This window comes from Dryobates pubescens, chromosome 35, assembly GCF_014839835.1.
Source record: "Dryobates pubescens isolate bDryPub1 chromosome 35, bDryPub1.pri, whole genome shotgun sequence".
NCBI lineage: Eukaryota > Metazoa > Chordata > Aves > Piciformes > Picidae > Dryobates > Dryobates pubescens.
Window position 1 is genome coordinate 4348665 of NC_071646.1, and position 27880 is coordinate 4376544.

General features: G+C 60.6%; 3 protein-coding genes across 4 annotated transcripts; 1 reads left to right on the forward strand and 2 right to left on the reverse strand.

Annotated features, from left to right (window-relative positions):
* Positions 1-1131: 1131 nt before the first annotated feature.
* Positions 1132-7888, forward strand: MOV10 (Mov10 RISC complex RNA helicase). The gene is made up of 22 exons (XM_009896194.2): positions 1132-1265; positions 2276-2378; positions 2483-2634; positions 2724-2962; positions 3051-3291; positions 3533-3655; positions 3762-3915; positions 3993-4147; positions 4283-4459; positions 4546-4693; positions 4782-4943; positions 5037-5140; positions 5359-5456; positions 5548-5667; positions 5755-5857; positions 6016-6139; positions 6218-6409; positions 6544-6618; positions 6703-6828; positions 7263-7351; positions 7507-7628; positions 7836-7888. Exons 1-21 carry the CDS (start codon positions 1132-1134, stop codon positions 7619-7621), a joined length of 2934 nt encoding a protein of 977 aa, XP_009894496.2. The 3' UTR covers positions 7622-7628; positions 7836-7888.
* An 824-nt stretch (positions 7889-8712) lies between these two features.
* On the reverse strand, positions 8713-17861 carry RHOC (ras homolog family member C). Of its 2 annotated transcripts, XM_054176472.1 has the most exons (6): positions 17745-17861; positions 16385-16451; positions 10316-10473; positions 9975-10095; positions 9612-9742; positions 8713-9462 (listed from the first exon to the last, which is right to left on the reverse strand). In XM_054176472.1, the coding sequence occupies exons 2-6, from the start codon at positions 16389-16391 to the stop codon at positions 9289-9291; spliced, it is 591 nt and encodes a 196-aa protein (XP_054032447.1). In that variant the 5' UTR covers positions 16392-16451; positions 17745-17861; the 3' UTR covers positions 8713-9288. The 2 variants fall into 2 exon arrangements, with proteins under 2 accessions (XP_054032447.1, XP_054032448.1); XM_054176473.1 differs by lacking the exon at positions 16385-16451 and having other exon boundaries at positions 17745-17825.
* Positions 17862-18871: 1010 nt separating this feature from the next.
* Positions 18872-27812, reverse strand: PPM1J (protein phosphatase, Mg2+/Mn2+ dependent 1J). Its single transcript, XM_054176438.1, has 10 exons — positions 27289-27812; positions 25905-26031; positions 25174-25497; positions 24580-24692; positions 23135-23219; positions 21583-21701; positions 21332-21395; positions 21099-21206; positions 20804-20955; positions 18872-20502 (listed from the first exon to the last, which is right to left on the reverse strand). Exons 1-10 carry the CDS (start codon positions 27561-27563, stop codon positions 20355-20357), a joined length of 1515 nt encoding a protein of 504 aa, XP_054032413.1. The 5' UTR covers positions 27564-27812; the 3' UTR covers positions 18872-20354.
* Positions 27813-27880: the final 68 nt, after the last annotated feature.

Consider the following 27880-nt stretch of genomic DNA (forward strand, 5'->3'; position numbering starts at 1 on the left):
GGGTGACATAGGCCCAGAAACATCCTAATCCCTAAAGCCATTTGCTATTGTCTGCTGGAGACCAGAGGCTTCAGCAGAAGTTGCAGCCTTCTCCAGAGCAAGATACATGCTGGGCTGAGGTGGACAAAAGTCAAAGTGACCCTGGTGAATTACAGCAAGCATCCACCTGAGCCAGGGACAGCAAAGCCAGCCCTGCCCAGCCCCACAGGGCAGGTCCTGCTAGCCCAGAGGCAGCAGTGGTGCTGCCCAGCTACCCCCAAGGAAAGAATTTTCCTTTGTTTGCTTCACAGTTTAAAGCTCCAGGATTCTGCCTGCAATCCCCTACAGAGAGTCACAAACAACTTACTCCACAGGCAGCACTTTTTAAGCCTTGGAGCCCTCCTGCAACCTGCAAGGGGCCCTTTACCACCATGGTCTATTGGCCACAGCCAGAGAGTGGCAGTCGACCAGCAGAGCTTGGGTCAGGAGACAAGCACCTGAGACTTCCCCTAACATCCCTGAGCCACAAACAAGGCAAAAGCAAGCACCGTGAGCTGTGCCAGGGTCCCTAGCTCATGTCGGGGCTCACCTTCCTCACGGGGCAGGGTGAAAGACCCAGAAAGCAGCTCCTGCTGCACTATATGTAGAGGGGGAAGGGAGGCTGCAGCCCTTGATCTCTCACCTCTACCCCGGCGGCAACCAATGCCAGGGCTGCTGGCTGAGGGGAGGAAACCTAACCCAGACCCCTGGTACTCGGCAGCCCGGCAGCCCCCAGCCCTGCAACCACAGCCCCGGGTCCGGGATGTTTGGGGTAGCCCTGCAAGGGAGAGGTGCGTACCCCTCGGGGTCCTGGGCTGCGCCAAGCCCCTGCACGTAGCCAGGGCAATTCCCGCAGCCGGGACCCTCCGTGGGGTGCAGGACTCCGGGCACGGAGGGATGCTGCGGGACCGGCCGGGAGCCGCCCTCGGTCCCCTCCTGCCACCTCCCTAGCCGCGGCGGGCGGGTCCGCAACCTGCACGGCCCCTTTCGCTTTCGTTTCTCGCTGCGAGATCAGCCCCGGCGCTGCCCAGCCCTGCCCGGCGCGGCTCGGTGCGGTACGGTGCGCCTCGGTACACCTCAGCACGACTCGGCTCGGCACAGCTCGACCCAGCCATGCCCAGGTTCAGCTTGGCGGAGACCAGGTACTGCGGGGACGAGTTCGTGGAGTTCCTGCGGGAAACGGGCCGGGAGCAGGAGCACCGGCGGGACGTGCTGCGTGGCATCTACAACACGGAGTTCCGGGAAAGGTGAGGGCTCTCGGCCGGACCCGGGCTGCGTGGCCTGGGAATGTCCCCAGCCAGCCAGCACCCAGGCCCTGGCCAGTTTCACCAGTGCCTGACTAGCATCACCCAGTCCCTGGCCAGCATCACCAGTCCCCAGCTGGGGTGTGAAGCCAACTCTGGGCAGGAGCTGGGTGTGAAGGTGGCGCTGGGGAGTAGGTTGGGTCCTCAAGGGCTCCCCCACGAGCAGCGGGGACCCGCACCGGTTCAGCTCAAGCTCAGGGGCTCTGTTCTCCAGGCACAGGGAATAAAGGGGCAGCATTGTGAGGCAGGCCCTGTGCCCCTGGGCTGTGGACGTAGCCAGAGGCAGAGCTGTTCTCCAGACACCAGCCCCACTTTGGGTCTCCTCCACCTCACCTCAGCCCTGCTGGGATATTTCTTAGGCGCACAGCAGCTGCCTGGGCACAGCCACTCTCACTCCCCACTTCACCCTGCTGTCACCAGTCACGCTGGCCTTTGTGCAACATCCCTGCTGTTAATCATTAGCAAGGCTGGGAGCACTGTGGGATGTGCCTCGAGCTGTGGGAGTAGGGACCTGGGAATGTATCACTGCCAGGGGTGCAGTGGTAACACCTTGGAGGAGCTCCCATCTGCACCCAGTCTGCCCCTGGGGCTGTGTAGGGGGCTGACCCCTCCAGATGGGGTCTTCTGTGGAGAATCTGGGGACAGGGACAGGTCCATGCCCTGCTGCTGCTTGTGCACTGGCAGGGACAGAGTCTGTGTGGCTGTTGAGGCCAGACAATGGTGCTGTGGCACATCTGGAATGGCCATGGCACAGCTGGAATGGCCACACTACATCATGGAGGGATGCAAGATATGCATGGGCCAGTGAAAAGCCCCAGTCCTTCTCCTCACCCGGTGCAGAAGGGAGCTGCTGAGTGCCCCTCACCCAAGCCTCTGTGCCCACTTCCCCCTCCCACGCTCCTCACCTCCTCTCAACTGCTGGTGCCCTCAGAGAAACCTCTCTCCCTGTGCAGGACTGAAGCCAAAAGGCCCAACTTCTCGTGCGTCTTGTACGCTCTGAAGGTGAACCACCGGGCACAGGTGTCTGGGGGGTTGGTGTACTTCAAGGTAAGGGATGCCCTGTGCTGGGCAAAAGGCAGCTCCTGCCCCGCTCTGGGACTTGCTCTGTAGGAGCAGGACCCCAGGGCCATGCTGGTGCTAGCTGCTCCTCGCAGGACAAGAAGAGAGTGGTGGTGGCAGACCAGTACTGGAGACCCAGAACCAACACACAGGCGGCGGCAGTGTCAGCATCAGCATCAGCATCAGCATCTGCATCTGCCTCAGGGCAGCAGCCCAGCTCTGGTCCACGAGTGCTCCGAAGCCGTGCCAAGTGGTACGACCAGCCACACCTTGCCCAAGCCTCCTCTGACATGGCCCTGGGGATCCCCCACCCTGGCTGGAACTGACCCTCCTGTCCTGCAGGGCTGAGTTTATCCGTGGGAAGCATGGGGTGGAGATCACCTCGGAGCACGACCGGAGCGAGGGGCGGATCCGCTTCCCGGTGGTGCCCGGCAAGCCCCGGACGGTCACCATCGTGGTGCAGAACCAGGGGACCGAGGCTGTGACCCTGCAGCGGTGCCAGCCGTGCCGGCGGTTGCAAGAGTTCTCCTTCAGTGACAAGGAGGGGGTGACACAGGGACAGTCAGTGCTGCTGCACCCAGGTAGGGCCCCATCCCCTGCCACATCCTCTGCCCTGCACCCTGCCCTGCCGGAGGTGCAGGACCCAGCTCTCACACCTGTGCCTTGCAGGTAGCAAGTACCCCATCCAGGTGCGGAGCCAGGCCACCTGCCATGGGTTCTTCCGCACCGTGGTGGTCTTTGAGTTCACCAAGGAGCCCCAGGAGCACTTCAGTATCGGTCGCAGCGTTGCTGCTGTTGCTGAGAGCCAGCTGGCCAAGGACCTGGGGCCCTCGGAACCTTTCCAGCCTTACCAGGATGATCTCCGCCACCCTGTCACTGTCGTCACTGAGGAAGGCTTCCCCCCCGTCAGGTACATAGCAGGATCACCTGCTGCCATCCTCTGCAGGGGGCCCCAGCCTGTTCTCCAGCTGGGACAAGACTCAGCTGCCTGGCACCTGGCTGTCTGGCACCCCAGGACAGTCCTTCATCCCTCTGCAGTGGGTGGTGACAGTGGGGTTGAGGACATCCTGCTTGCCTGGGCCACAGGTGGCTGCAGCCCAGGGGCAGCCCAGTCCTGCAATTCCTGTGGCACCACTGTCCCCTCTGCTCAGCTCCCAGCAAAATGAACTGGAGAATAAAATCCCTCTGGACACCTACGAGTACCCAAAGAGGCTCAAGAAGGCGATTGTGGCTGGACCCAATGCCAGTGCCAACCCCAGCTGGGCTGCCATGCAGTGAGTACCAAGGGGTGGGGGTAACACCACCCAGCCCTGTGCCTCCCACCCACTGCCCTTTGGCTGAAGTGTCCCCAGGGCACAGTGACCTCCCTGCTGCCTGCAGGACGCTGCTGGAGGCTCCCCTGCATGCGGAGAACTACCAGGAGAAGTTCCAGCTGCTGCTGCACCTAGAGGAGATCCAGATGGAGGTGGACATCCGTCGCTACGACATGAAGGACGTGACCATGGAGCAGGACAGGGGGCTGCTGGTCCTCAAGGTGTGTAGAGCGAGCTGGGGGGCCAGGAAGGGCGCTGGGGCTCGGGAGTGCCTGGCCTCACGCTGGCTGCTTGGCAGGTGCCCGGTGTGGCTGAGAACCGCCCGTCCGTGCTGAAAGGAGACCACCTCTATGTCAACCTGAGCAGCGAGCGGGACCACTCCCCACTCGTGCAGTACAAAGGCTACGTGCACGGCGTGGAGCTGGAGAGGGTCAAGCTTGGCTTCTCCACCAAGTGAGTGGTGTCCAGCCCCGGCCAGGCTGGCAGAGCTCTGCTAGCCCTACTTGGACCCACCAGGCATGGGCTGGGACAGGCTGGGGAGGACATGGGGGAGTGTCCCTATGGCCTGCTCACCCCACTCCTTCCCAGGCTGCAGAAGAAGTTTGTGAACAACATGAAGTTCGATGTGACCTTCACCTTCAGCCGGCTGCCGCTGCGGATGCAGCACCGTGCTGTGGAGCTGGCCATGCAGCATGGCTTGGCCAGCCTCCTCTTCCCTTCTGCCTCCTGCCACCAGCCCCTCCTCACAGGCACCTTCCAGCCCCGGTGAGTCCAAGTGCTGGAGGGGACAGGGTGGGATGGGAGATGAGGAGAGCCTGGGGACCCAGCACACTCAGCCCAGGCTCCTGCAGGTGGTTTGACCGCAAGCTGCAGTCCAACGAGGAGCAGTGCAGAGCTGTGACACACATCGTGATGGGGATATCCAGGCCAGCTCCATACCTCGTCTTTGGTCCCCCTGGGACTGGCAAGACAGTCACCATGGTGGAGGCCATCAAGCAGGTGAACAGCCACCAACCTGGCCCAGCCCCCCAGGGTCATTGCTGCCCTCCCTGGCCCGTGGCACTCACTGGCCCCTCTTGCCACCTAGGTGTGGACGTGCCTCAAGGACTCCCGGATCTTGGCCTGTGCCCCTTCCAACAGCGCTGCAGACCTGCTGTGCCAGCGCCTCATCAAGGACCTTGCTCCACGGTACATCTACAGGCTGATAGCAAAATCCAGGAACTTCCAGGAGGTGCCTGATGATATCAGGGTAGGTTCCTCTACCTCCATCCTGGCACCCCACAGCCCATCTGTGTTGGTGGCCCTGGGGAGAGCAGGGTCCCACCAAACGCCTGTGTTTCAGTGCTGCTGCAACTGGGACGATGAGCAGAGCTGCTATGTGTACCCGAGCAAGGAGAAACTGGGCTGCTACCGCATCATTGTCACCACACTGGTGACAGCAGGAAGGTCAGAGGACCTGGGGTTGTCCCCCAGCACCCACAGTGGGGGTGGGGCCCAGGGGCTGCCTCACAGCTAGGCTGTGAGGGCAGCAGGGAAGGGGTGTGGAGAAGAGTGGACCGGGGACAGGACCCCTCCTCTGAGGGAGGGTGAGGACCAGGGCAGTGGGGAAAGGGTGAGTAGCTGGGACAGGGATGCTGAGGAAGCCTCACTCAGCTCTCCCCCAGGCTGGTGTCAGCCGAATTCCCCCCAGGGTTTTTCTCCCACGTCTTCATCGATGAGTGTGGCCAGGCACTGGAGCCCGAGAGTGTGATCGCCATCACGGGTGAGTGGTGCCCAGCTGCCCTCTTGGGGACCAGCTTCTCTGTATGACTTGAAGATCCCCTTGTCCCCCACTGAACTCTCCCTCTGCCCAGGGCTCCTGACTCCCATGGACCAGAAGACCAACCCCAACGGGGGGCAGCTGGTGTTGGCAGGAGACCCTCAGCAGCTGGGTTATGTCCTGACGTCACCACTGGCCATCGAGCACGGCTTGGGTGAGTGGGGTGAGGGGTGAGGCTGCTGCCAACAGCTGGGGTGGCCAAGCAGCCTTGTGTGGAGCCACAGGGTCCCTCTGGGCACAGGCACCTCGCTGCTGGAGAGGCTGATGCTGCACAATCCCCTGTACAAGAAGTCAGACAGAGGATATGACCCTCGGTTTGTCACCAAACTGCTCTGGAACTACAGGTGAGGATGGGGACAGCACACCGATGGGCACAGGCAGGGTCCAGAGCCCTGCAGTGTCACAGGAGATGGCAGCAAACCCTCTGTTCCCAGTGCACCGTGCCTGGGAGGGTGCTGGGGCTGCATGGCACCCACCCTGGGCTCTGTCCTGCCTTTGCCAGGTCCCACGAGGCCATCCTCAAGATCCCCAATGAGCTCTTCTATGACAATGAGCTGAGAGCCTGCGAGCGCTGCGAGCTCGACGTCCGCAACACCTACTGTGCCTGGGAAGAGCTCCCCAAAAAAGTGAGGGGGGCAGCAGGGAGGGGGGTGGGGGAGCCCTGAGCCGCAGGTCTCCACCTGCCCAACACTGTCCATCCCCAGGGCTTCCCCATCATCTTCCATGGGGTCTGTGGGGAAGACCAGAGAGAGGCCAAGAGCCCCTCGTTCTTCAACACGGCTGAGATTGAGGTGCTGGTTCGCTACCTCAAGAAGCTGCTGCAGAGTGGGGGCAAGAAGGGCATCCCTAGCATCTCGCCCAAGGAGATTGGCATCATCTCTCCCTACAGGAAGCAGGTGAGGGGTACATCTCATGGGGAGAGATACCCCCCCACCCAAGGGGTAGGGGACACTGGGATAGATGGGCAGCCCCAGGGTGGCACCCCAGGGTGGCTCTGTGGTGGCTGGACTGTGCTGTGTGCCTTTCCTAGGTGGAGAAGATCCGGAGAGCCATCACCTCCCTGGACCCTGACCTGAAGGCACTGCCAGACATCAACCAGCTGAAGGTATGGTCCTGGGCGTGGGGCAGAGAGGAGCCCACCCTGTTGTGGGGGTGCTTCCTGGCCCCTCACCAGCTGTCCCCACCCCAGGTGGGCTCTGTGGAGCAGTTCCAGGGCCAGGAGCGCCGGGTCATCCTCATCTCCACTGTGCGCAGCTGCAACGAGTTCCTCGCGCTCGATGAGACCTTCAGGCTGGGCTTCCTCAAGAACCCCAAGGTACCTTGCTGCCCCGAGCCAGGCCCTCCTCTTAGCACCCCCTGCTGCCCTCCACTCTCCTGCAGCCAGCAGAGCTGCTGCGGGAGCTCAGCCCTGCGCTGAAGGTGCCTGCACCCAGGCGGGGCTCGGAGGGACCTAGCAGAGCTTCTGCAGGGCCTGCTGTGACAGGACAAGAGGTGATGGTTTGAAACCAAAAGAGGGAGATTCAGACTGGAGAGAAGGGAGAAATGTTTGACACCAAGGGTGGTGAGACCCTGACCCAGGTTGGCTAGTGTCCTGGAACCATCCCAGGTCAGGTTGTTCAGGGCTCTGAGCAACCTGCTCTAGTTGCAGAACCTGCTGACTGGGGGCGTGGGGGGAAGGGTTGGACTGGATGAGCTTTACAGCTCCCTCCTCCCCAAAACCATTCTGTCATTCTCTTGTTCTCCTCTCAGAGGCTCAACGTGGCCATCACCAGGGCCAAGGCTCTGCTGATCGTGGTGGGTAACCCAGCTGTGCTCAGCAAGGACCAGCACTGGCAGAGGTGAGCCCTGCCCTGCTCCAGAGCTCCTGCTTGCCCTTCCCTGCCACTCGCCGATGGTGCCTGGCCATGCCAGTGCTATGCAGGCAGTGAGGCCAGTGCCAGCAGCAAGGCCAGTGCCACCTCCTGCCCATACTGCCTTTGCTCTGTGCCCACAGGTTCCTCAGGTACTGCAGGGAGCAGGGGGGCTACACTGGCTACCCCTACAAGGACGAGAGCCCAGATGAGGATGGCCTTGCTGCTGACCTCGGTGCCCTGCACCTTGGCAATTAGCAGCCAGGTGAGCAGGGCCTGGAATTGTCCACAGAGCTGTGGCTGGAATGGGGTCAGGAGTGGCACACCCAGAGCCAGGCTTCACCCTGCCACCTGCAGCACCAGGAAGCTTCTCCTGAGCAACTGGGACAGGGCTCAGGATGGGCTCTTGCTCAGGGGGCTGCCTGTCCCCTCCTGAGCCAGGGGCCAGCTCTGCCATGAGGTTTCTCTGCAGGAAACCCCACTGGGAGAGAAGGAGAAGCCCTGTGGAGCTTCAGCACCCTTCAGCCTGCAGCAGTCGCTTCCCCCCACCTTTGGCCTGGGGTGCTCAGTGACGCCCATACATCCCTGCAGAGATGGGCAAGGGGATCCTGACAGCCATCAGTGACAGCCAAGAGCCCTGGCATGGGCTGGGGTAGAGACTTCCCCTCACAGAGTGGGACCACACCAGTGCTGAACTGGGACCACTCTGCTTTTTGAGCAGTTTTTGATACTGTTGTGGAAAGCCTTGTGCCTGGTCTCATCCATCCATGAACAGCTCAGACCAGAGCTTGTCCTCTGAAGAGCATCACTGGGTGCCCAGGGGAGCCTGGTGCTGCTGTGGTGGGAGGTGGGTGCAGGCAGCAGGCAGAGACCAGGCTGGGCACAGGGTGGCTGCTGTCCCCTGTCCGGTACCACCTGGCCTAAGAGCTGGCATGGCCACACAGGCACACCTCACTTTGTTTCCCTGAAATAAATGTTTAGAGAAAAAAAAAGCTGTGTTGATCTTGAGTCCTGGGCTCTGCCACCACCACTGGGACTGCTGCAGAGGGGTGGGCTGGCTGCAGCCCTGCTCCAGGATGGTCACAGAGGAGGGGTAGCTCCAGCACACTCCACACCAGGGAGTGGGCACAGCTGGGGAGCTCCCACTCTGCCCTCCCCATATAAGCTTCTCCCTGGGTCCTATCCCAGCCCACGGTGATGAGCCCTGATCCTGCACCAGCGGCTGGAGCAAGGAGGGCTGGGGCCGAGCAAGCCCCGTACCCTGCAGCACATGGACCCAGCCCCCAGGCAGCAGCCTGGGCAGGGGCACACAGGGCAGCCAGAGGCATGCCACGCAAGCAGAGTTACAGTTACTAAAATACCAGTTTGCATTTATTCTCCCAGCTATGCAGTTCAGTTTACTGGTGCCAAGTCCGTGACCAGTGCAGACTGGAAGGCAGCATTACTGGCAGAGCTGGGCAGAGGCACAGTCCCGTGGGCAGAGCACTTCTGGCAGCAGCCAAGCCCAGCTCTGCCCACAGATGAGGCTGAAAGCTGCCCTGGACACGTCCCTGTGAAACGCTGGTGTGTGCTGTCCACCCCGAGGGCACAGCAGACCCCACGGGCGAGCTGCAGGCGCTGGCACCTCCAGCCGCTGTGGCACCTGCCCGGAGCCGGGGAGGGAGAGTGAACACCACGGCGATCCCCGTGGCAGAGGCACAACCGGGGAGGTTGGTACAGAATGGGGAGACACAGGGGAGCTACGGACAGCCCTGTCCATGGGTATGGAAGGCACTGGCCCCGCACGGTCCCGGAGCCTCACAGGGTCACCCCACGGGCTTGGGGTGGCAGCTCTCGTGCAGAAGGTTGGGGGCAGGTACTGGCACCACCAGGTCCCACTTCGGCCGGCCGCCAGCGCTGGCAGCTGCCTGCTGGCCCCGGGCTGCTCAGAGCAGGGGGCAGCCCCTGCGCCGCTTGTTCTTCCGCACCTGCAGCCCCGCGCGGGTGGCCATCTCGAAGACCTCCCGCACCCCCTCCTTCGTCTTGGCCGAGCACTCCAGGTAGCCGAAGGCATTGATCCTGTTGGCCATGTCCCGCCCTTCCTCCGGCTTCACGGGCTCCTGGGAAGCATCAGAGAGAGGGTTCAGAGAGAAGGGCAGCAGGAGCAGCCTGGCTGCCCTGGGGACATCCAGGACCCGGCACCGGGAAGCCAGGGTGGAGAGAGGCAGGTCCCTGGCTGAGGCTGCAGGACCCAGGGCTCTGTCCCCACCTGCTTCATCTTGGCCAGCTCCCGCCGCGTGTGCTCGTCGTTCCGCAGGTCCTTCTTGTTGCCCACCAGGATGATGGGCACGTTGGGGCAGAAGTGCTTCACCTCTGGTGTCCACTTCTCAGGGATGTTCTCTGCAACAGGCACACGTGGACCCCCCCCCATAAGCTAAGGCTCTGCTCCCCTCTGCAGCATTCTCTTCTCCCACCACTTCCACCCACCCAGAAAGTTCTTCGCATCTCCCCAGCACGCAGGCAAAGCCAGGAGATGGAGGGGAGGGACTGGCACCTCCCAGGGGGTTTAGCAGCAGCACCCAGTCCTGTGGCAGCCCCAGGCCAGGTTCCCCCTTGGCTCCCTGCTCCCTACCGAGGCTGTCTGGGCTGTCAATGGAGAAGCACATGAGGATAACATCCGTGTCTGGGTAGGAGAGGGGCCGCAGCCGGTCGTAGTCCTCCTGCCCTGCTGTGTCCCACAGGGCCAGCTCCACCTGAGGGGGTGACAGGGACATACCTCAGCAGCTTGCAGACAGCTTGGCAGCTTTATCTTCCTCAGCTGCAGCTACAGTCTGCCCTCAGGCTGGGGCAGGTTCAGGGTGACCCAGACACCTGGATGCTCAGTCACACAGACCAACCCAGGCAGCAGTGCAGGGCCGTGGCACTGGGACCAGGGGAGTGAGGGGACTGGAACAGCTCTGTGGCATTCCTTACCTGCTTCCCATCTACCTCGATGTCAGCAATGTAGTTCTCAAACACGGTGGGCACGTAGACCTCGGGGAACTGGTCCTTGCTGAAGACGATCAGCAGGCACGTCTTCCCGCAGGCACCGTCCCCCACGATCACCAGCTTCTTCCTGATGGCTGCCATCGCTGTGGGCACAGCAGGGGGTCAGCAGGGACACAGCAGGGGGGCAGTGGGATGCAGCACCCACAGCTAGTCCATGCTCCCCACCCCTCCCTCCCCAAAGTCTTTTGCATAACTGCCCAGGAAGGTACCAGCCACAGGTATCTGGCCACACACCAGCATGAGCTGAGTGCTGGGACAGAAACACTCCCAGCCCCACACTCCAGCTCCCACACTGGTGCTGCAAGAACCAGCCTCTCTGGAACCTCTCAAATCCATCACCATGAATAGAATAGAATAGAATAAACCAGGTTGGAAGAGACCTTCAAGATCATCGTCTCCAACCCATCAACCAATCCAACCCACCTAAACAACTAAACCATGGCACCAAGCACCCCATCAAGTCTCCTCCTGAGCACCTCTGTTCTGACCAGACACCTCTTCTGGTGCACACACCGATGCCCCAGCCCCAGTGAGTGCCAGTGGCTGCATGCAGAGACTTCATGCCAGGCAACAAATCACTCTCTGCCTGACCCCCAGCCCCAGGCAGCAAGGCTCCTGCCCCCACCATCCAACTTCCCCCATGCCACCACCCCAGGGAGAAGGCTTTTCTGGTGCCCTTGGAGCCACACACACCTGCCAGTTTTATTTCAGGTTATAAATTCTTCAGGGCAGAAGCTGCCCCACAGGTTTCACCCAGGCACGCTCAGCAGCTCCCAAATAACCCCAGCAGCAGGAGGAATGTGCCAGGCTGAGCTATTGGATGCCCATGCGAGCAGGACTTGCGTGCCTGGCACCCAGCACCGGGCTGGCCCCAGCCCAACTCGTTTGACAAAGGAGCCTTTGCCACATCATGACCAAGAGCTGACGCTGGCACCCACAGCAGGAGAAGCTGCCAGCCATGCCCAGAGAGGCTGCTCTCTGTCCTGCATCACAGGGATGCAGCCTGGCAGGTGAAAAACCCTTTCCTTGTGCCCTCCTGCTCCTGACCATCCCAGCTGTTCCAGGGACACCAACAGCCCCACACAGCCTGGAGCTCACCCCAGGAGATGGCCTTTGTGTTATGGAGGCAGGAAATAGGGCTGGAGGAGTCTCCTGCTTCCTGCCCACTTGAGGAGGGAAAGCTCTTGAGGACAGCATATCCTTGGGGACTCAAGAAATGTGTCACCCTGCTGGAAGCACAAAACAAGGGAAAATTACCAGGCCCAAGGCTGCTGACAAATACAGAGCTGGCACAGGGGCTGGGTGGAGCCCTGGTGGTGTTGCCATGGCACAGAATGGAAGGGGCAAGGCAGAGCCCCACCACTCCACTCTTCCACTTATCACCTGCCAAACTGCCGACCAAAAAAGCAAGAAATGTTTTGTGCAGCTGATAAAGGAGCAACTGGCTGAGCTCACCCCAGGAATGAGGGCTTGAGTGCAGTCCCACCCCACACTCTGCACTATTGCAGATAACGAGGTATAAATGCTGCCCCAATTTCATATCTAGTTTGGAGGGGACTGAGAGTTGGAAGCCAAAGGGCTGGGGTAAATCAACAGGTCTGACACTGTCACCCCCCACACACACCCAGGGACACCTTTTGTGACCTCAGCTACGCTGAGTGCTTCCCCAGGAGATCCAGTGTGTGACTGCAGTTGTTATTCTGGAGCTCATCTGCAGTTCAGTGCATTTGCCACCAGCAATCTGGACATGCTGCACGTGAATAAACCAAACCATTCGTGCATTGACTGCTCCTGGTGAACCTGGCCAGAGCTCCAGCAGATGGGCTTGCCTGGGTACTGAGTGTTGGGCTGGTAGCACCCACAACTGGCATAGCTACAAAGAGATAAGTCCAGCTGCCTCTTTCATCTTGGAGGACCCGCCAGAACCCAAGGGGATTCACCTCTTCCCAACTCGATCCTTCTCGAAATGCAACACACCCCCGCTGCAAACCATCCCTCTGCTCTGACCAAAGGTTCATCCTCCCTCCGTTCACCATCTCCACAGCACGGGAAAAGGACGGCTCACGGACAGAAAAGTCTGTTTACTCAGAGCCAAAGCTCCTCTGCCCCCAGCAGAGCTTGATTTGTGACTCCGGATCTCACAGACGAGCGAGGGCAGCGCAGCCGTGGGGGATGCGCCGCTGCCCAACCCAGCCAGCGCAGGAGACACAGCACAGCCAGCAGCAGATGCCCGGGAGACAAACACCAGCTCCCAGGCAGACACCAAGGTCTGCCCGTGCCCAAGCTGGTGGGCACCAGACCTAAAACAACAACAAGAGGAGCGGCGCAGCGTAGCAGGGTTGGATGCCAGCCCCCCCTGCCCACGCACTGACCGGGCAAGGGGACGGCAAGCCGCTGCAGCCCAGCTCCTTCCCACGGCCTCCGCTGTCCACCCTGACCCGGGACGGCTCCAGCCCCGGCAGCTCCCGCGCCCGGCGTGATGCCGAGCGGTGACTCAGCGGGCAGAGGCACCGTCCCCACCCAAAATCTCGGCACAATTCATTCCATTACTCACGAGAGTGGCCAGAAATAGCCCATTGCTAACGCGGGGCCGAGCGCAAGGGCGAGTGGGGCAAGGAGCCTGCAAGCACCTCATGCCTCGGTGGCTGCCCAGCCTGCCGCATCTGTGCCCTTGCCCCCCGAGCCAGCCGGCACAGCACCAGATGCTGATGGCACTTTGCTCCAGGACAGATTAACTCCTTTGTCACTCAGCAGGATGAGGCCAGTCCCTGGGACAGGGGAGCCCCACGCAAAGGGCTCTGCCCTGTTCCCAGACCATCAGCCAATAAGGGAGTAGTAAATGTGAGGACTTCACCACGACTGCCAGCAGGCCAAAGGATTCCCAGGGTGTCATCACCCACATCAGATGTGCAAATCCAGATTTTAAACCTTGCCAAGCATTAACCAGCCGAGTTACAGCACAGGCTGCCCAGCTAAACTGGCACCCAACCCAGCTCAGACAGCAACCGCAGTGCTGGGATGGCAGCAGCACCTGAGGTGCCTCGCTGGAGATGCCTCCTGCTCATCCAGAGGTAAGGGCAGGGAGCAGCACCTTTGTGCTGGCTTCTCCCACAGTGGCACTGCCAAACCCCGCAGGGCTCCACACCCAGCCCCGTGCCCGCTGCTGCAGGCAGGATGGGGCCACAATGGGACAGGCACAGGATTGGTGTGTGCCACCACTGCTGGCAGTGCCCACGCTGCCAGCACCAGCCTGATCCTGTGCCGGCAGCTCCTTCAGCACGCCAAGAAACTGCAAAACGAAACCAAACTGCTCTGCTCTCCTCTCCCCGCAGTCATCACCATAAAGCAGCTGGTGCTCCAGGACAGTCCCTGTCTTATTGGTCTCCCTCTGCTTCGTGCCTTCAAAAATGTGAAGCTCCTGCTGAGCAGGAAAAGGGGAATTCCTCTGGCAGCAGGATGCATCCATCATCCAGGGCTTGCTCTGGGATCTCAGGAAATGGCAGACAAAGACATTAAGACTTTGGGAAAGGGACAGAAATCTTTCAGTGAACCTCTTTGGCAAGGCTGGAGCTCCTGGAGCCAACAGAATCACAGAACGTTAGGGGTTGGAAGGGACCTCAAAAGATCATCTCAGTCCAACACCCGCCCCCCCCCAGCCAGAGCAGGATCACAGAGGGGTTTTGTTCTACAGCAGAAATTCCCAAGTGCTGCTGGTGACAGCCGCACCCCGGCCAGACCTGTCACACCACTATCAGCAAAACCAGCCCCAGCTCTGCTCTGCCCACAGCCCTGGCCGCAGGCACAACCCCAGAGCCTGGGCAGGGCTGGGCTGCTGGGGATGGGGCCATGCTGGGAGCAGCCCCTTTGCAGGGTCACCCCTTCACAAGGACACCCCCAGCACTGCCTGCATGGTACGGCCAGCTCCCCACAACCCCTCCCCCAAGACCTCCTACCCCAAACAAAACCTCCTTGTCCCGAAGAAGCAGAGGAGATTGGAGTTAGGAGGGGGATCAAGGCTCCAGGCAGCGCTTGTGCAGCCGCCAGCATCACCCTGGTGATCTTGGCCAGAGATAGAAGAACAGACCTGAGCTCGTGTTCCTGCCCTGCAGAGCTGCCACCAAGCATGTCCTTGCAGCCTGTCACATGATTAAGAAACGTTCCCCTGCCACAGCAGCTCTTTGGTTGCTCCCCTTGGATGAGAGGCTCATAGGACAACCAGACCCATCACCGAAGGCCCAGGCCTGCCTGGACCCCCTGGCACCATGACACAACCACAGGAGGAAAACCACCTCTCTGAACAAATCAAGATCTTCCTGGCATTGCTCTGCCTTCAGCTCTGCCAATGGTTTAAGAAACAAAAGCAGCCAGAGAGCTCAGCTGGGCTGGGCTAACCCCAGTTTGGAAGGAGCTGGGCTGGGCTAACACAGCACAGATCAGGCTCATGGCCAGGACCACCACAGGGCATTCAACTGGATCTCAGGAACCCAAACATCCACCTTCAGCTGCAGCCTGGCATGCAGGTGAGAGTGACAGGAGCCTGCAGCATCCCAGGAGCTGGGACATTGCAGGGGACACAGAAAACCTTTCCTGAGCAGTGCAGCCAGGGACAAGCCACCTCCCCTTCTAAAGATGGCCATGGTGTGCACAGGGCTGATAGCACTGCAGGCAAGGGCACCTCAGTTCAGCGCCCCAGGGACATGCCACCAGGCAAACAGGAGCCACTTTGGGCAGCCACAGGCCACCATGGGTCCCCACTGGACAGGGGCATTGGGTTGCCTCCCTCCAGCACCCCCAAGAGCAGCTCTCCTCCCTGCACAAACTGGGAGCCTTACCAAAGTGGGTGTGGAGGCCACAGCTGTCCCCAAGTAACTGGAAGAGGTCTGAAGGTGTTTGGGGACAGAATGACAGAGGGACAGGTGTCATTTGCACACATCACCAGCAGAAAGCCCTGCAGGGCTGTGTCACAACAGGAAAGGTCCTAGCTGGTAGGACTTGCTGGCACAACTGGCATGATGAAAAAGAAAGTAAACTTCCAAACTGGAATCTGACAGCTCTGTGTGTGTCCATCCACAGGAATCTGCTGAGACATCTAAATGGCCAAAGGAACAGAGGACAAGTGTCCTGGAAAGTGGTCCAGACATCAGAGACTCTTGCACAACAGCAGGAAGTTCCAAACAGGATTTGAAGCACAGAGCAATGCAAAGGAGACAGCATGGGCAGGAGCCCTGCTCCGAGCCAGATCACAGCTCGGAGGGGCTCAAAGCATCGCTGGTGCTGGCACAGCAGGAGCTGCAATTTCACACTCACAGCCCCAAGCAGGCCCAGCTGGGCATTTCTGTGCAGCACAGAGGAGACCAACCTCCATCCCTTGCCAACAACCATCACTGGCACCCACAGCAGGACCCACACCGGCTCCTGCTGCTCAGAGCCTCCTGTCCCACCTGCCACCGCTGCTGCCAAAACCACCCAGCACAGTGCACCAAGCACAGCTGCCTGGGACCCCTCAAGATCCACACCTGCCACATCCAAACGATGAGCAACCATCGGAGAAAGAGCCCAAACTCAGCATCCCAGGTGCTCCCAGGGCAGGGGTAGGAAGCCCAGCTTCCCAGCATGTTCCAGCAGCACAGGGCAAGCTGCTGCAGCTGGAGCTGGAGCCGAGCAGCCTGGCTGGGTGGTTCTCATTGCTAAATCCCACAGAAACATCCACAAGCAAAACAGAGAAGGGGACGTGGAAGGGAAGAATTTCAAAGCCTAAACAAAGCTCTAACCACAAGTGCCTGAGCTCTGTGAGATGTCCAAAGGATCCAGAGGACATCAGGCTATGTTCTTATTTTACCCCCCATGGCAGTGACAGCCTTCCCAGGCTCAGGGCAGCACAAGGGTCCTGCTGCAACCTCCCAGTGCCACACCAGAGTCTGAGCAGACGCCGGTACTGCTGCAGTCCCTGCTGCTGCCCCAGCACCAATCGGTATTTGCTAACACAGTCCTTACTTTTCATGTCAAGAGCTTCTCCAGGGTAAACAGCAAGTTAGGAGATGAGCCTGGACAACCCGACAACCTGTTGGGAGACAGTGACTTGGCTTATTTTCCACTCAAAAACAGGTTTCCCTGGAGAAGCTGTAGCTGCTAGGAACATGGAGCCGATTTAAAGTCCATAAACTCTCACACAGCCTCCACCTACTCGCAGCTGAGAAACTGAACTTAAACTGAAGCCGTTCGGCCACCCGAGGCCCTCGGCAAAATGCAAATAGCACACGACTGGGCTCGGTGACACGCCGGCAGCCAGCGCCGCGACTCCCTGCCTCCGGCTTCGCCCCTGGACGCTTCCATGGGGATGTGGCAGAGCTGCTGCTCCCCAGCTCCCAGCCCACTCCCGCTGCAAAAACCTCCCAGGGACCACGCTGCCGTGTCCCGGGGTTGTCCGGAGGCTGGGGCTAGATCGGCACAGGGACACTCGGCTGCCAGGCTGCCCGTGCTGGAAAGGGCCGCGCAGTCATGCTGTTGGAATGCTCCCTTGCTCCGGAGACATTACACAATTATTTCTCCTCCCCGCAAGCCCCCCTAACGTAAATGTTTAAAAATGAGCTCAGCAGTAAGCAAAGGGAGATTTCCTTTTTCTGAAGCAAACACAGAGCGGCTGCCCCGCGAGCGAGGCTGGGCATGGGGACGCTGCTGCAGGGGGGGCTGTGGGGAGGGCTGACAGGACAGGCAGCAGCCCCCGGGGCTCTCACCCCAGCCTGGCCCAGGTTAGTTGTTGGCTAGGAGGCAGCAGGGAGTCCCGTCCAGGCGGCACCCACGAGTGGGGAATCGCAGACCGTGACCACCCTCAAGGGATGATCAAACCGCGGCTGACCCACCCCTTTGCCCCACGCCCAAGGACCCCCACCCCAGCCCAGGCACACCCATCCAGTCCAGTCCTACTGTGCCCCACCCAGCTCGGCCTAGCTATCCGCCCTCATGTCCTGCTTCCCCAGCAGTGCCCCAGACCCCACCCCAGCACCGACCCCACACCCCACCGACCCCAGCAGCGCAGATTTCAACAGTAATCCCAGACCCATTTTCCCAGCCCTCACCAGTAACCTCAGACCCCACCAATACCAGTAACCTCAGATTTCAGCAGCAACCCCAGATCCCATTTCCTCCAAACCTCATCGGTAACCCCGCACCCCAATTCCCCCAGCCCCATGCTCTGACTCCACACTTCACCAGTCCCAGTAATTCCACACCCCACCGGTAACCCCACACCCCAGCTCCCCAGCACTGACCCTAAGGCCCCTAGGTCCCCGCACCCGCAGCAGTGGCCCTGCCGCTCCGCTGCCCCAGACCCCGCACGCCAAGCTCAGCCCCGCACCTCTCTCCGCCGCTGTCCCGCTCCCGGTCCCAGCCTCAGCCCCGGCCCCGGCTCCGCAGCGCGGCTCTGGCGGCACCGCCCCGTCCGGGGGCCGCCCGCGGAGGGCGGAGCGGGAGCTCGCCGAGCCGAGCAAAGCCGAGTCGAGCCGTGCCGTGCCCCTTCCCCGCGCCCTCCCCTTCCCGACACCGGGGACTTGCCATCCCCGGGCAGGGAGGTGCCTTCAGGCTCCGCCAGCCCGGGCTCACCGCAGGGATTTTCCCGGTTTCGGTTATTCCCGTGCAGGGAGCGGGATGATCCCGGCACTGAGCTTTCTTTATGGCAGCAGTGGGAGCTCTGCCAGGGAGGCAGATCCCAGCGGGGCCAGCAGCAGGACTCCACCGTGCCCGTGCTGCCAGCCGCTCCCCCAGGAAAACCCTAACCCCACCGTGCCACAGCAGGAGTGTGAGGGCCGTGCCCTGTCCCCATGAGACGCTGCCAGAGCGGGGCTGTGACGTGCCAAGCCCCGCATCAGGACGATCCCAGCACAGGGGCTTTGCTCTCCGTGCCCCTCATGGGCTGTCGGTGAGAGGGGACTGGGTCCTGCACCCCCGTCACACCCCAGCTGCGTGGATGAGCCCCAGTTCACTCAGCCAGCAAAAGACAGCCCCGGGGTCCTGGCCCAGACCCAGGCTCAAACTGCTGCTATTTTAAGGGCTCGCAGACCATTTTCCTTAATTTCTGAGGCCCCAGGCCAGGAGCTGGATCCAAAGGAAATGTTTCCTTAGAAAGGGAACCCCAGAGGAAGCTCTGAAGGCAGCTTCTGCCTTCTGCCTCATCCAGCAGCTCCCAGGCAGTGACCTGGAAAAGCAGAGCTGGCTCCCAACCACCAGCACCAAGGGCATGGTGCCAGAGGAGGGGGCTGTGCAGAGTGTGGGGGGAGCCAGGGGCGTGGGGAAAATGTGCATGGGCATGGGGCAAGGTCTGGGCAGTGCCAAGGGCAGAGGGACAGCAGCTCACATGGCTCTGCCTGCACTCATTTGCTACCAAACCTGCCTACATCAATTAATCAGAGCTAATTGGATTGTAGGTAAGTCGCCTTTGCAGGAGCTCTACAAGAAGGACTTGGAAATAGGACTGTGAGTGGCAAAACCTTTATTTAAACAGAAGGTGCTGTGCAAGGAGGGCTCCCAGTCCCAGTGCTGCTGCCTGCTCCCATCATCAGCACAGGAGATGGCAACAGGTCAGAATCTGGCTGGGTAACTTTCACTTCCCATTGAGTGCACCCAGCCTATTTCCATCTCGCTGGGTACAAGAGACAAGCAACATTCACCCGAGGTGACACTTGACAAGAGCTGGCTGCACCCAGTGACAGCAGGACACAAACTACTGGCGCCACGGAGCCTCTCCAAACCCAGGCACCACGGCCCAGCTCTCCTCATCGCCACCCTGCCGGGATGGGACCGTCCCTCGTGGTTTGGGAGGACAGAGTGCTCTGCAGAGCTGCAGGTCGGAGGTGTGTGTGCTGCTGAGCAAGATCCTGTGCAGAGCTCAACAGCTGCTACAGCTCTGCCCAGCACCAGCTCTGAGATTATGAAGAAAAAGGAGAGTGTTGTCTCCCTCTTCTCTTCTCCCCAGACACCACCAAGCTGCTTTGCTGTGGGCACCAGCCCTGGCTAAGCAGCTCTATGCAGCAGGTCTAAGCTGCTAAGCTTGGCTGAATAGTGCTGCTCTGTGCAACCACCGCTCAGCGGTGGCCAGCTGAGAACCACTCCAAAATACAGACAGATTCATAGACTCCCCCCACCAAGAAAGGATTTAGACATTTCCCAGCTCAGCTCTCCTGTTAATAATAAATACTTGGCTCCAAAACACAGCAGTGACCCAAGGCAGGAGGAGGAGAGGGAGCAGAACCTGTGGCACAGCCAGTGCAAGCGTGGCAGCTCATTCCTGCCCAGGGGCTCTCAGTGACTGAGTGCTACCCCATCCTCCCATCCCAAGGGCTAAGACAAGGTACATGGCTGGGGTGAGGGTGTGAGGGGCTGGAAAGGGCAAGCACAAAGCTAGGGTGCCAGCTGTGGGGTTCACTCACCGCCATGCCACCCACAACTGGACTTCTGCCAGGCTCAGCACTGCCCAGCTGCCAGCACAGCTTCACCCCAAGCCATGGGCTGCCCTAACTCCAGCACCCAGCCCCAACAGCAGCTTTGGGGCCACAGGGCAGAGGGACAAGAGGTGGCTGCAACAGCAGGCACACACTTCTCTGGTGCCCTACCAGCCCAATGGCCGCTGCACACTGCTGGAACCAGCCCTGGCCCAAGGTAAGGTGCAAAGGAGTCCCCAGAAGCCAGGAAGACTTCAAGCTTTTCACAGCAATCAAGACAGTGGCAGCATAAGAAACATCCCTCAGCCCTGCTCCCTGTCCAAGGCCTTTCCATCTCCACCTGGGGCTGGGATGCAGCTGGTGGAGGGAGATGCCCTGGGCAGGGGCACAGAGAGAGTCTCCAGGTTTCTCATTCTTGAAGTTGGCTCAGAAAAGAACTGCTTGAGGGAGAGGTGGCCCCGAGGCAGCACCAGTGTCCCACTCATCTTGGTCTAGGCAAGGTGAGCCTCACTGTTCAGGGTCATGGGGCATCATGTGTAGTTGCCTGGGCCACCCAGAGGGATCACAAAGACAGAGATGTCGTCACCAGAGCCCAGCTTGTCATTGGCCAGCCGCCAGCCCCGCTCCTTCAGCACCCCTCTGGACCGCACCACCAGCTCCTGGGCCACCATGGTGTACCTGGGGAGCACAGGACAGCACAGCTCTGACCCTGGACTCCACAGACTCCCTGATGCAGCATCCTGCAGCTCCTGACAAGGAAGGGGAAGCTGAAGGAGGCAGAGGTGCAGGAAAGGGTCCTTTGGAGAGAAGAGACCTGAGCTCCCACATGCCCAGCCAGGGGAGCTTGGCATGCTGAGGAGCACAGCACCAGCCCCAGGCCGGAGAGACGTGGCCATGACCCTGCTCTAAGGAGCAAGGCCAGGGGCACATGTGCAGGACACACCACTGCAAGTGGCCTTCCTGCCCACTTGCAGCTCACCTGCATGGATCATTTGGCTCATAGCTTGTCAGCACCTCCATCACCACACCAGCCACCTCCTTGTCATTGGTGACATCCCAGAGCCCATCAGTGCCCAGGACCAGGACATCGTCAGGACAGTGCTCGTACTGTGTGAGGTCATACACCCGGACCTGGCAGGGTAGGACAGGGGGTGAGGGGCAGAAAGGCAGAGCAGGCTCCTGCTGTGCTGGGTGCACCACAGCTCTGCTCACCCTGGCCAGCTCTGACTGCTGCAGGGAGCTCTGGGTGAGGAGCAGCTGGCAGCCAGGCTCACCTCTGGGAAGCAGGACAGGAAAGGTTTGATGTGGATGTTGGAGCTGAACACCTTGAGGTCGTGGTCTCCCAGGCCCCTCGTGACCCCAATCGTGGCCATCACCCGAGCCTAGGGAACAGCACATGGATGCTGTGAGGAGCTTCACCTCCAATCCCAGCTGAGAAACTGCAGCACCAGAGTGGGCTGGAAATCCCCCAATTGGAGTGAGGGCAGCACCTGCCACAGCACTTCACCTTTTTGCCTTCCCCATAGATGAGTGGAAACTTCAAATCATCTTCTTGAATTTTTTTGTAAGCCCTGGTTAAAACAAGCCAAAGACAGGGTGTCAGCAAGTGAAGGCTCCCACCATGTCCCCTGCCCATTTGGGACATGGCATCCCCCAGGATGAAGGCCCCTTCAAGAGCTGGTCTCCAGCATGCCAAAGCCCCCACCCCCTGCCCCGTGGGGAGGGCTGTGGGAGCCAGGCAGGAGGGGTGGGGGTTACCAGCCATTCATGTTTTGGTCTCTGTACAGCATCTTCTTCCCCAGCTCCTTGGGCTGGATCCTGCGGGGGAACTCGAGGTGGGTGAACTCCTTCCCCAGCAGCTCAGGTCTCAGGAACGCCTGTGGGGTGAAGCCATGGTTCAGATGCAGTGCCAGGAGGGCAGAATCACCACGGCAGTGCCTGCCTGGCTGACACTGGCACTGGTACTGGAGCCACCAGCCTGAGGGGACTTCAGTCATGGCATTTCCTGGTGGGGTAACATCAGCTGCCCTGCTGCAGCTCCAGCAGAGGGTGGTGAAACAGCTTTGAACCATCCATCTGTGCTACGCCCAGAGCAGACACGAGCTGGGGACAGCCACCCCAGCACCCAGCAAGGTGGTGAAGCTTTTGCGTGGAGAGTTCTGGGAAATGAGGATCTCCAAAAAGGATGAAAACCCAGCAATTTCCAGGAGAAGCTGTAATTTTCCTGGGAGGAGCCAGAGCTGCAGACCTCCCAGGACTTGGGGCTCAGCACAGGGCACTTGCAGGCAAAAGGCTGAGAGGACTGTTCAGAAACCACGTCCCAGAGCCGCGGCCGTGGCAAGGCACAAGAAGCAGCACAGAGCCCCTTCTCGAGGCACTCTCAGTATCCCTGGGAACAGGAACAGAGATGGGAAATGCAGATAGAAGAAGAAAGAGCTGGAAGGAGGAGGAAAGCCCTTGGGAAGGCAGGAGGCTTGGCTGCAGGAGCACGGAGAGCCCTGCCCATGGCCTGGGCACCACGCAGCACAGCAAGCTTGCGCCTGGCCCCTGCCCATCACGGCTGGTTGGGGAGGATCCAGCTCACAGCAGTTTCCTCCTCTTGGTCATTCAAAAATAGATTCAAGGGGGGGAAAAAAAAAAGCCTCAGTGTTTTTCCAAGCAAGCTGCAAGCCAGGAAATCACATCCAGCAAATCCCAACCAGCAAGAGCTCCTCCAGCAGTGACAACTCCTCCCCTGCGCTGCTGTCAGAGGTCTTTATAACCTTAAAAAGTCTCCCTGTGTAGCTCAGGGGGGAGTTGTCCAGGCCAAGCAGAAGGAGCTGCAGTGAAAAAAGCTAGAAACCCACTGGCACACGTCAGCTCCTGGCTTCCCCAGGGAGCAGCCAGTGAAGAAACTAGGACTGGGCTCCTCCTTTGACCGTGCAAGGGAGCAGATCCAGCCAGCGCGAAGCACCCCTGCCCACCCCAGGCAAGATGGACCAAACCGCTTCCATGCAAGCATCCCAGACCTGTCCCACACTGAGCCCAGGACCTCCAGCTCCTGGCCAGGCCAGGATTGCAGGTGCAGCCTCTCACGCTGACCCCACAGCAAACAGGACTCCACCAGCCAGGAGACAGCAGTGAGCCAGGGCAGCAGCCCACATCCCAGCACCTCTCCCCAGCCCAGGCAGCTGGCTGGGATGGACAAGTGCCATCAGCAGGTCCCAGCTGTGGGGCTGCCCTTGGCCCCTGGACCCCACCGAGAAGGCAGCTGGGAAGGGGCCAGGAGGTGGTTCAGCAGGAAGGAGGTTAGAAGAAAGGTCCTTCTTACTAAAAACTGCAGCCTCTGCCTCTCTGTCTCTGGAGTAAACTCCCTGGACATTGGAATGATTTCCCCGTTACGGATGATAATGGCCCTGCAATGAAACGTGGAAGGATGAGATTAGAGAGCAGCAGAGGGGACAAGAGGGGACATGGTGTGGAGCTAAGCCTGGCTCTTCAGGGCCGATTCCCTGCATGGCTACCCAGGCAGGGCCACTCCTTCCCTCTGCTGCCTGCCCTCACCCAGCCCCAAGCTGGGGGGCTGCTTGCTGGCTATCCCCTGCTGCCCTGCAGGCCCCCACACCTCCCTCCTGTGTAGGATTGGGGTCAGAAGAGAAATGGAAGACAAGCAGAGGGCAGAGGGGGATGAAGCAAAGTGAACCAAAGGACAGGACATGGGTAGAAAAGCAGCAGCATGAAGGTGGCAAATCCTCCTTTTGGATCCTATGCCCCTCTTCTGCACCCAGGAGGGGCAGAAATTGCCAGCACACGTGTGAGTAGCCAGCCCACACCACCAGCACTGCACCTCCCTGCTGGCACCAGTCTGGTTGACTGATTATGTTAAAGGGAGGAAAAAAAAGTCTGATTATGAGATGTTTCTGGATGTCATGGAGGGATCAAGCATCTCTAACAGTGCTGGCCCAGCCTCTCTTGCCTAGGGCTGCAGCTAAGCCCAGCTCTGGCAGCATCCAGTGCTCGAGGTGGGAACACAGACCCTCGCCCAGAGCCACAGTGACAGCCTCAGGATCCTGTGCACGCTGCCATGAAGGGGCCCTGCACCCAAAATGGGAGGCATGAAGGAACTCCTTCTCTTCTACCCTGGAGCCAGAAGCATGTCCTCCAGCCCCACATCATTTACCAGAGCCTGTATTTGCTGCTCTGATGCTGCTGAGGACAAGGCAGCCCTGCAGTACCTACAGAGCAACTCAAACCAGCTGTACCCTTGGCAGAAGGTGGAGTCACCTTCCTGCCACTGCAAGGGGGAACAAGCACCCCCAAGTGCAGTTACAGCACCCAAGGAAATGCAACTACCACACAAAATGCTTAGGCTCCAAGCTGCCAGGGAACTTGTCTGTGCACAGATTTGTGTGACCTTCTCCTGCTATGAAATGTGCCCTAAAATGACTTCTTGCACATTTCTGGAAGCTCTGCTGAGGGCAATTATCACTCCCCAGCTTGCAGCCCAGGGCAGCACTGGCACCAGGGGCTGGGATGTGATGATCCAGAGCCATCTGGGAAGCAGACAGGATGCTGTTGGGAGGGAAGGAAGCAAGTCCCAGATTCTGGGAGGTGATTCTGCAGCCCCACATGTGCACTAGGCAAACAGGGAGATCACAGCAGGACACACTGTCCCTGGAGAGGGCAGGCTTGGGTGGCTCTGCCTGGTCCTGCTGCCCAACCAGGGTGCTTCCCAATTACTGGGTAAAAAGCAGGGGCTGCCCTGCAGGGACATACCTGCTGTCACCAGCGTTGGCCACGTAGAACTTGCCCATAAGGTAGATGGCAGCCAGGGCACAGCAGCCCCCAGGTAGGTGCTGGGAAGCCCTTTCCCGCTCGATCTGGTCATCCTGGGGAGACAGAGAACAGCTCCAGGCAGGGAGGGAGGTGGTCTCATGCCAGTACGCAGCCCAAAGTAGCACCCAGCTGCTGCTGCCCAAGCCAAGAGCTGCTCCAGGTAGGAGCAGGAGCCAGTCAGACCTGGGCATCTCTCCCCACACAGCCCAGAGTGGCTGCAAGGCTGGAGGGGATGTGGCTTCACCAGGGTGGTGGAGCAAGCAGGAAAGAGCAAGATGAGATGAGCAGCTGGGACTGCTGGAACAAACCACAGTGAAGCCCTTTGCACCCACACAGGCCTGGAGCCCAAACTCTCTGCATCCTGCATCCCAGAAATACAGGGGAGCATCACAGTGCCCTCTCCAAGACTGTCCTGCTAGGAGAACTCACTGCAGCCCTCTCCTTGCTGCAGAGCTGCCTTTGCAATGCAGACAAGAACAGCAGAAATGCCCCCATGGAGGGGCTGGATGTCCCTAGAGGTAGGGGCTTGCTCACCATGAGCTTGAAGGCATTCTCGATGGCACCGATCACCAGGCTCTCGTGGGAGACTGCTTTCTCCAGGTGAAACCGTGGCACAGCATTGTTGGGGACTTCCCCATCGTCCTCTGTGAGGGGGACCTGGCTCTGCTCTGTGGGGCAAGCCCTCATGTCGTGTGGGAGACAGATGGGAGGTGGGGAGGGGTCCTGCAGGATGTCCACGAGGTCCCGGAGCTGCTCGCAGATGTGCAGATGAAGCTTCTTGGATGCCATGACAGCAGCACCGCTGCCTGCGTGGCCATCAAACAGGGCCCAGTAGTGGAAATAAAACCCCTTCCTGCCCTGCAAGGAGAGAAAGGAAGGTGAGGTGAGCCCGTGAGGAAGCAGGGAATTCAGAGCAGCTTGTGTCACCAGCTGGGCACAGTGACACAGGATTCTGCCTGTGCAGGCAGGAGCGATGTGGGCAGCTGATGGAGGGCAGCTGATAGAGGGCAGCTGGACACAGCCAGTCCCTGGCTCCAGCCCAGCCCTGAGTCAGGCACCTCGTGCTGCCAGCAGTGTGTCTCTGCAGCCAGCTCCTCTGAAGGAGGCAGGATAGGGACCCCCAGGCCAGCCAGCCCTGGCACAGCCCAGCAGGAATATGGTGGGAAGTGGTAAGGAGCAGAGGCACCACAGGCCCCATCTCATGCCCTGCAGCTGGGCACTCTCCCAGCCTCCCTATCCCATCCCTGCCCCTGCCCAGCTCTCACCCCATCCAGCTCCCTGCCACCTTCCCTGGATGGCAGCCGGGCCCCGGGGCTTGGCCTCCTCTCCACAAACACCACCTCGCAGCATGCCTGGTCCTCATTGTGCTGGCTCTTCCCTGCATTTATCACCCTGCCAGGAGGAAACAAGGCATCAAAGCTTCTCCTTTCACATCCTGCTCCAGCAGAGCTCACCTTGCAGCACTTCGCCCTCTGTGTCCCCAAGGACGCTCTCCAGATGCTCCTGCCCTGTCTGGGGTGGCAGCAGCCTGGCAAGGAGATGTCTCAGACCACTTCCATGGGTTGATCTGGGGCCAGCAGCTGCCCAGCTGGGCCCAGGGGAGAGCAGGCACCCACCAAGGGACCAGAAAAAGCTGGGTTTGCTGAATGTCCCCACCACTGCCCCAGGCAGAGTGACTGCCCAAAAACCTGCCCCAGCCTCAACACACACACATCCAGCCAGGACCCATGGATAGAGTTATAGCCCCATCCACATCCCACCAACCCTCAGAGGGAGCAGGTGCCTCAGGAGAGGAGAAGCTGGGGAAGAGGAAACCAGCAGAACTTTTGCACCCTAACTTCTCACAGCCTGTGCTGGCACAGCAGAGTTCAGGTCTAGACTGCAAAACCTGCTCACAGGAGGAAGCTGTAAACAAGCTCTAGGGGATGAGCTTTTGGGCACAGACTTTCCAAGTGGTTTGAAGAAAGAAATCTAGGGAAGGGAGTCTTGAGCAGAGGGTGGGTTCTGCTCCGGGTGGTCCTAACCCAAGATCTCCTAGGGCCAAAAAACATTTCAAAAAGCTCCCCAGGATATCAGATCTGCTGAGGCAAGGGATGCAGGAGCGGACTGAGCAGAACGGTGGCTTTCAAAGTCTGGCCTTCCCCACCAGCCATCAGTCAAGGATGAAACTCGTCACGAGTAAAAGGAGAAGGGGACCAGGCTCTTCAAGGGGAAGTAAAAAGGTCCCACTCCCGTGACAGCTTCAATTCCCTTCTCCTCCGAGTCCTGCAGAGCCGCAGTGGTTTGCTTCCCCATCACTGACAGCGGGTGTGGTGCCGGTAAGTGGAAAGAACAAACTGGCCAGAGGAGCCCGCAGCCCCCCCGAGGAGCGGGTGGGTGGGCGCGGGTGAGAGCATTAAACCCACGCGGTTCTTTCCCACCCGCGGGCATTCGCGGATCCAGCTCCACCCGCCTCTGCCAGGAGCCTCCCGCCGGCCGCGACCCAGATTAGCTCCCGGGATCTCGCTCCGGTGCCGACGGTCCCGCCCTCCCCGGGCTGCAGAACCCCCGGTCGCTGGGCTACCCCCATCCCATCCCATCCCATCCCATCCCATCCCATCCCATCCCATCCCATCCCATCCCATCCCATCCCATCCCATCCCCGCTCACTCCGCGTAGCCTGTGCTCCAAGGCAGGCGGCGGCGGCCGTCGCGGGGGCTCTGCACGGCCCTGCCCGTGTGGTCCCCGGCGCGGCGCAGCTCCTCGGGGGTCAGCTGCAGGAAGGCCGGACGGCAGCAGGAGGACGAAGGGCCCGCCGGGGAGCCCCCGGTCCCGCCGCTGCCGCTGCCGCCACCTCCCCGGGGCTCGGCCGGGGGCTGCCCGCTCGCCCCGGCGCCCAGCCCTGCCACCAGCTGCGCAACGGCTGCGCGCACTCGCGGCAGCATGACGAGCCGGGCCGGGCCGAGCCGAGCCGGGCTGAACGGGGTCGAACGGAGCCGTGCCGGGCCCGCCGCCCCGCCCCGGGCCCGCCCCGCTCCCCCGCGCCTTCCGCCGGCCGCCCCGGTGCGGGGGGTGCGGGAGGGGCCGGCGGCTCTGCCGCGGGTACGCGCATGGCCCCGAAGGTTCCCCCCGCGGCACCCGGTACGCTCCCCACACAGCCCGGTGTGTCCCGGTACCCAGCCCCGGGACAGCCACCGCGAGCTCACCAGAGGCTGCCTCGGAGCGATGCGGAGCCGCGGAGGAGCGGCGTTGGGAAAGGCTT

Excerpts from the sequence above, each read along its gene's own strand:
- MOV10 (XM_009896194.2), top strand. The coding sequence starts at position 1,132 with ATGCCCAGGTTCAGCTTGGCGGAGACCAGGTACTGCGGGGACGAGTTC. Across the intron at positions 3,656-3,761 it reads CCCAGCTGGGCTGCCATGCA|GACGCTGCTGGAGGCTCCCC; the intron begins GTGAGTACCAAG and ends TGCTGCCTGCAG. Across the intron at positions 6,829-7,262 it reads GCTTCCTCAAGAACCCCAAG|AGGCTCAACGTGGCCATCAC; the intron begins GTACCTTGCTGC and ends TTCTCCTCTCAG.
- RHOC (XM_054176472.1), bottom strand. Across the intron at positions 10,096-10,315 it reads TCGAGGTAGATGGGAAGCAG|GTGGAGCTGGCCCTGTGGGA; the intron begins GTAAGGAATGCC and ends TCACCCCCTCAG. Across the intron at positions 9,463-9,611 it reads AGCTGGCCAAGATGAAGCAG|GAGCCCGTGAAGCCGGAGGA; the intron begins GTGGGGACAGAG and ends GATGCTTCCCAG.
- PPM1J (XM_054176438.1), bottom strand. The coding sequence starts at position 27,563 with ATGCTGCCGCGAGTGCGCGCAGCCGTTGCGCAGCTGGTGGCAGGGCTG. Across the intron at positions 21,702-23,134 it reads GGCAGAGGCTGCAGTTTTTA|GCGTTCCTGAGACCTGAGCT; the intron begins GTAAGAAGGACC and ends TTCACCCCACAG. Across the intron at positions 20,956-21,098 it reads TCCTGTCCTGCTTCCCAGAG|GTCCGGGTGTATGACCTCAC; the intron begins GTGAGCCTGGCT and ends CTACCCTGCCAG.